General features: G+C 42.4%; 2 protein-coding genes across 3 annotated transcripts in view; both read left to right on the top strand.

Annotated features, from left to right (window-relative positions):
- Positions 1 to 2,356: 2,356 nt before the first annotated feature.
- LOC105501577 (spindlin-2B) overlaps positions 2,357 to 5,810 on the top strand; it is a 17,434-nt gene continuing 13,980 nt past the window's right edge. The window contains exon 1 of one of the 2 annotated variants that reach the window (XM_011927564.1): positions 2,357 to 2,738. The gene's annotated coding sequence lies outside the window, so the exon portion shown is untranslated. The remainder of the gene's footprint in view (positions 2,739 to 5,810) is intronic. The other variant, XM_011927563.1, reaches the window with a different exon arrangement.
- On the top strand, positions 3,399 to 4,175 carry LOC105501575 (spindlin-2B-like). Its single transcript, XM_011927557.1, has 2 exons — positions 3,399 to 3,623; positions 3,927 to 4,175. The coding sequence occupies exons 1-2, from the start codon at positions 3,399 to 3,401 to the stop codon at positions 4,173 to 4,175; spliced, it is 474 nt and encodes a 157-aa protein (XP_011782947.1).

The following is a 5,810-nucleotide window of genomic DNA, read 5'->3' as shown; positions in this document are numbered from 1 at the left end:
AGCCTTCAGCTGCATCCATGATGCTGAAAAGGGCATGATTTTATTCTTTTTGGTGGCTGTGTAGTATTCCACGGTGCTTTCACCACTTTTATTCAATATAGTACTGGAAATTCCAACAAGAGCAATTAGTTAAGAGAAAGAAACAACACCCAAATTGGGAAGGAAGAAGTTAAATTGTCTTTATTTGCAGATAATACGATTTTATATCTAGAAAAGAATCTAAAGACCCCACCAAAAACGAATTGGAACTAAGAAACTGATTTTATATATAAAATCAACATACAAAAATCAGTAGCATTTCTAAATGCCAACTGTGAAAAATGTATAAAAGAAATAAAGAAAGCAATCCTTTTTACAATGACTACAAAATATAAAATACCTAAAAATAAACTAAACCAAAGAAATGAAAGATGTCTGCAATAAAAATTATAAAACATTGATAAAAAATAAAGACCACACAAAATAGAAAAATATCCATGTTCATGAGTTGGACTAATTAATATTATTAAAATGTCCATACTACTCCAAGTTATCTACATATACATAAACACAATCTACATCAAAATACCAAAGACATTCTTTATGGAAACAGAAAACAAACAGTCCTAAAATTCATATGGAGCTACAGAAGGATCAGAATGGTCAAAGCAATCCCAAGGAAAAAGAATTAAGCTGGGGCATCAAGTTGCCTTACTTCAAATTATACTATAAACCTATGGTAACTAAAACAGCATGGTACTGGCATATGAATAGACACCTGGACCAATGAAACAAAATAGAGAACTCATAAATAAATCTATGCATTTATAGTCAACTTATTTTCAACAAAGGAGCCAAGAACACACACTATAGAAAAGACAGTCTCTGTAATAAATGTTGTTGGGAAAACTGGGTATCCATACACAGAAGAATGAAACTAGACACATCTATCTCTCACCATATACAACACTCAAATCAAAATGGATTAAAGACATAAATCTAAGATCTGAAATTATGAAGTGACTAGAAGAAAACTTTGGGGAAAAGCTTCAGAATATTGGTCTGTGCAATGATTTCTTGAGTAAGACCTCAAAGCACAGGCAACCAAAGGAAAAATGGGAAAATGAAATCACATCAGCTAAAAATCTTCTGCACAGCAAAGGAAACAATCATAAAATGAAGAGACAACCTAGATAACAAGAGAAAATATTTGCAAAGTATTCAACTGGCAGGGGATTAATAATAAAAATATATAAGAAATTCCAACAACCCAACAGTAAAAAATCAAATAATCTGATTTAAAAATGGGCAAAAGAGCTGAGTAGACATTTCTCAAACTAAGACATACAAATGGACAACAGATATATACAAAGTGTTCTAAATCACTAATCATCAGGTAATTGTATATCAAAATAGCAATGAGATACCATTTCACCCCAGTTAAAATGGCTATATCAAAAACACAGAAAATAAAAACTGTTGGTAAGGAAGTGAAGAAAGGGGTATCCTTGTACATTGTTAGTGGGAATATAAATTAGCATAGCCATTATGAAAAACAGTGTGGTAGCTCCTCAAAAACTAAAACTAAAACTTCCATAAGATCCAGCAATCTCACTATTGGGTATATATCCAAAAGAAAGGAAATCAGCATATCAACGTGCTATCTGCAGTCACATATTTATTTGCAGCACTGATCACAATAGACACGATATGGAATCAACTTAACTGTCCATCAATAAATAAATTGATAAAAAATGTGATATATATATAATAAAATATTATTCCACCATAGATTAAGATTAACCTAACACCTATTTAACTTTTCAAATATGTTAGTCAATATATTGTTTTTATTGTACACCCATTTGGTTTGTTATCCTAAAACATGTAACTGAAAACATCTTACTTGATATAGCAATCTAATATTGTTGATTATTTTCAGAATTATAGGATACTGTGAAAAACTGTAACTCACACACAAAAAAAATTAAATGATGTCACTTTATGCGGAATAGATAAGGTTTGTTAAGTATTGTAATCACATTCAAAAATAACTCCTTAAGTTTAAAATAAGCCAGGTCTCCAAATCTAAAATATGCCTACACAATGCTTTGGAGAAACACTTAATATATGTATTAGCGAGTAAGTATGCTACACATTTGTGTATGGTCGTAATGAATTCAAGTCTCCATAAGTGTATACACATGGTATTTCTTTGTTAATTGGTAGGTTTCCAAAGAATGTGAGAAATGTCTGAAAGATGGAAAACAGATGGAGCAGGACAGCTGAGCGGAGGAGCTAGAGAGCTTGAAGGATTCAGTGAGCAGAGACAGGAAGAGAGAAAAGGCCACCTACAGGTTCCACTGTTGTGAATTGTGGAAAGGGAAGGAGGAGCCCAGGAGGGGCCCCAGGGAAAGAAAGGCAGACCTGCTCCGTGTTTAGAAGAAGGGAAGACATCAGTACTAAGAGGAAACTAACACTGCAGTCTTGTGCAGAAAAAGGGCAGAGACTACAGCCACTGCAGCAGGGAAAGGTGGCAGCCTGATGTGGCTGAGGGGCGGCCACCGCTAACAGGGAGGCAGACAGCCAGCAAGCCAAGCGTTGGGGACACCGCTGCATTGCTCTTTGCCTGCCTCGCCGCACTCCTAGACACGCTCCTCATCTATGGATCCTACCCTCCCTGCTCTTGCAAACACTCACACAGCCAATTGCCTGTTGACCCTCCTTCGCCACAGGCTCATAGCAGAGGCAGCAGAGAGGTGTCCGATTTGGGCAGGAGAGGCCCGCGATCCGCAGCGGTGGGTGCCAGGCAGAGCAAAGCCAATGGTGGGCACCAGAATGGAGAGGGGGATGGGAAGGAATCCAGCAGGAGACATGGGGTGGAGTTGGGTGCCAGGCAAGGGTGGGGTGGGGGAGTGCGGTGGCCAACAGGGAAAGGGGTAGCAATAGGAGCCAGACAAGGATTTGAAGGTGATACCCAAGAAGCAAGGGAGGTAGGTACCAGGGAAGTGGTCAGGATAGGCAGTGGGGGTTATGGACAGCAGCAGGGGCACTCAGGGCATGAGGGTAGTGGGTGCTGGTCAAGGCCGCTTTGCAGGGGATTGGGAGTGGATGCTAGTGGCAGTAAGGGGTTCAGGGAGCGCAGTGGGCTCTGAGCTAGGACGACGTGGCCCAGCCACTTCTGCAGAGTTCCTAACCCCAGACAGCTCTACTGCACCACTCCAGCCTTTCCCCACAGCCCAGAGGAACTTGAGAGGGAGAGCACTGCAGGAATGCAGCCAGATTTCCAGCATTGCTTCCAGGTTCCTAGGGGAACCTTAGGCACTAGCGCAGAGTATATCCAGACATGGCTACAGGGAAAAGTTTGCCTCTTGGCACACTGGCTATGTCTCTCTATCCTCTCTCCTCCCCCAGCAGGCATGAAGACCCCCAACGCACAGGAAGCCAAAGGGCAACAAACCAGCGCAGCTGCAGGATGGGCCACTGGGTCTGCAAACATGACAAAGAAAAAAGTCTCCCAAAAGAAGCAGAGACACAGACCTTTATTCCAGCCCTGCAGGAACATCGTGGGCTGCAGAATTTCTCATGGATGGAAAGAAGGAGATGAGCCCATCACCCAGTGGAAAGGAACCGTTCTGGATCAGGTGCCTATAAATCCCTCTCTTTATCTGGTGAAATATGATGGAATTGACTGTGTCTGTGGACTGCAACTTCACAGAGATGAAAGGGTTTTGTCTCTTAAAATTCTTTCTGACAGGATGGCATCATCTCATGTTAGTGATGCCAACCTTGCAAATACTATAATTGGTAAAGCAGTGGAACACATGTTTGAGGGATAGCATGGTTCTAAGGATGAATAGAGGGGCATGGTCTTAGCTCAAGCACCTATCATGAAAGCCTGGTTTTATATTACCTATGAGAAAGATCCTGTCTTGTACATGTACCAGCTTCTAGATGATTATAAGGAAGGTGACCTCCGTATTACGCCAGAATCCCGTGAGTTTCCTCCAACAGAGAGGGAGCCAGGAGGAGTTGTAGATGGCCTAATAGGTAAGCATGTGGAATATACCAAAGAAGATGGCTCCAAAAGGATTGGCATGGTCATTCACCAAGTGGAAGCCAAGCCCTCTGTGTATTTGATCAAGTTTGATGATGATTTCCATATCTATGTCTCTGATTTGGTGAAAAAGTCCTAACTGTTAGGGTAAAATTTGGCACATGTGTGGAAACAAATGTATAATTTGTAGACATGCAAAAAAATGTTACCTTTCAGTGTACTGAAAGTTTATGGAATCCCTGATAACCTAACATCTTTGCTAGCATTAACTGTTGTTTTGTTCTAAAAAATACAAATTTGTGTGTACGTGACATGCTGTGTGTAAGCGCTTTGTCTTATTGAAAAGATCAGGTGTGTCTAGTAGATGGGGCATGAAAGGAAGGAACAGCTGTCAATTTTGGCTGTGAATAAAGTTCAGTTAGAATCATAATCAGTCATTTAAAAATGGCACCAGACTTAGCTGGTCTGGTCTGGAAGGGGCAGGGGAAAGAACAAGAGATTGGCTGTCTTGGGGAGAGAGGAGGAGGTGACTGCTTAGGAAAAGGTGGAAAAGGGCCAGAAAGGGAGGGGATTCTTGGGGGAGGGGATGACCTATGAGGAGGAAACCTCCAACTGGGAAGGGAGTGAAGACTAACAGAGGGAGAGTGAGATCTTGGGGCTTAGAGGAAAATAGAATAAATTGAGAAGAGAGGAACATAAAGAAGTTTAGAAGATGGACCAGAGTAAGGGGGAGAAGTATCAACCTGACAGGGATCTGGGCAGAGGCTAATGGAAACACAAAGGAAGAGCTATGTGGGTTAGGGTGTTGGAGGGATTAGAAGAGGGCCACTGAGGAAGAAGAAATTCAAAGAAGAAAGACTGACAGGGAGTGGGAATACAGGAAAAGAGTTGTGGGCCCATGAGAGATGGGAAGGCCAAGGAAAATGTTGGACTTCTGGCAGCGTCCACATTGCTCTTCCTGGCTCTATACACAAAGGAAGTGGCAACTGTCAAAGATGCCGGATACATTGGATGTTCCTTAGAAGAGCATTCTGACAGGAATGACTCAGTCAAGTTAATCAGGAGCCAAGTTTATGCCCATAAGGCTTTTCCTGTTTCAGGGAGTGCATGACACATCTGCCCAGCAGAATCCCAGCCCTCAGCCTAAACACACTAACATGGTGCCCCACAAGTGCTGGGCTGTGGGCTGCCTCCTCACATTTGTCCTGCACTAGATAAACAATCCTGGTAGAGGATGGGTCAGTGGGGCTCTCAGAACTTAAGGGATGTGCCGTCTTGCATTTGGAAAGTACTTTATCCAGAAAAAAGGAAACCTTACTGAACTCAGGTGCAGCAGTCTCATCACACCGGTTCCTTCTGCTGGAATGTTTGTTTTCTATCTAGAGACAAGGTGCATCAGAGGATTGAGCCTAGTGTTTCTCTCCATGGTATGGGGAGTACTTGTCTGTCCATGCTTCTTACAGCAGCTGCCTGAAATCATAGGTGGCTCCAACCAATGACCCACTAAAAGAGACCTGCTGTCACAATAGTCCACATTCTGGTTAGACCTTCCCCACAAAGCTGGTGTCTGCATACCCCTCACAGGCACCTGTTGGCCAGTCTTGCCTGCCCAAGCTCACAGAAATCTGTGATAGAAGTCTGTGCAGCTCTTTGTTTCCAGGTGAGGCAGATGCCATGGGGCAGTTGGGCTGGGAGTTGTGACTTGGTATAACTCATTCAGCTGTACTGTGTCACAAGGAAGGGTCAAGTTTGGTGGGAAGAGGGAGCAGCAACC

This window comes from Colobus angolensis, unplaced genomic scaffold, assembly GCF_000951035.1.
Source record: "Colobus angolensis palliatus isolate OR3802 unplaced genomic scaffold, Cang.pa_1.0 Scaffold727, whole genome shotgun sequence".
NCBI classification, from domain to species: domain Eukaryota; kingdom Metazoa; phylum Chordata; class Mammalia; order Primates; family Cercopithecidae; genus Colobus; species Colobus angolensis.
This window is presented reverse-complemented; position numbering and strand designations above follow the sequence as displayed.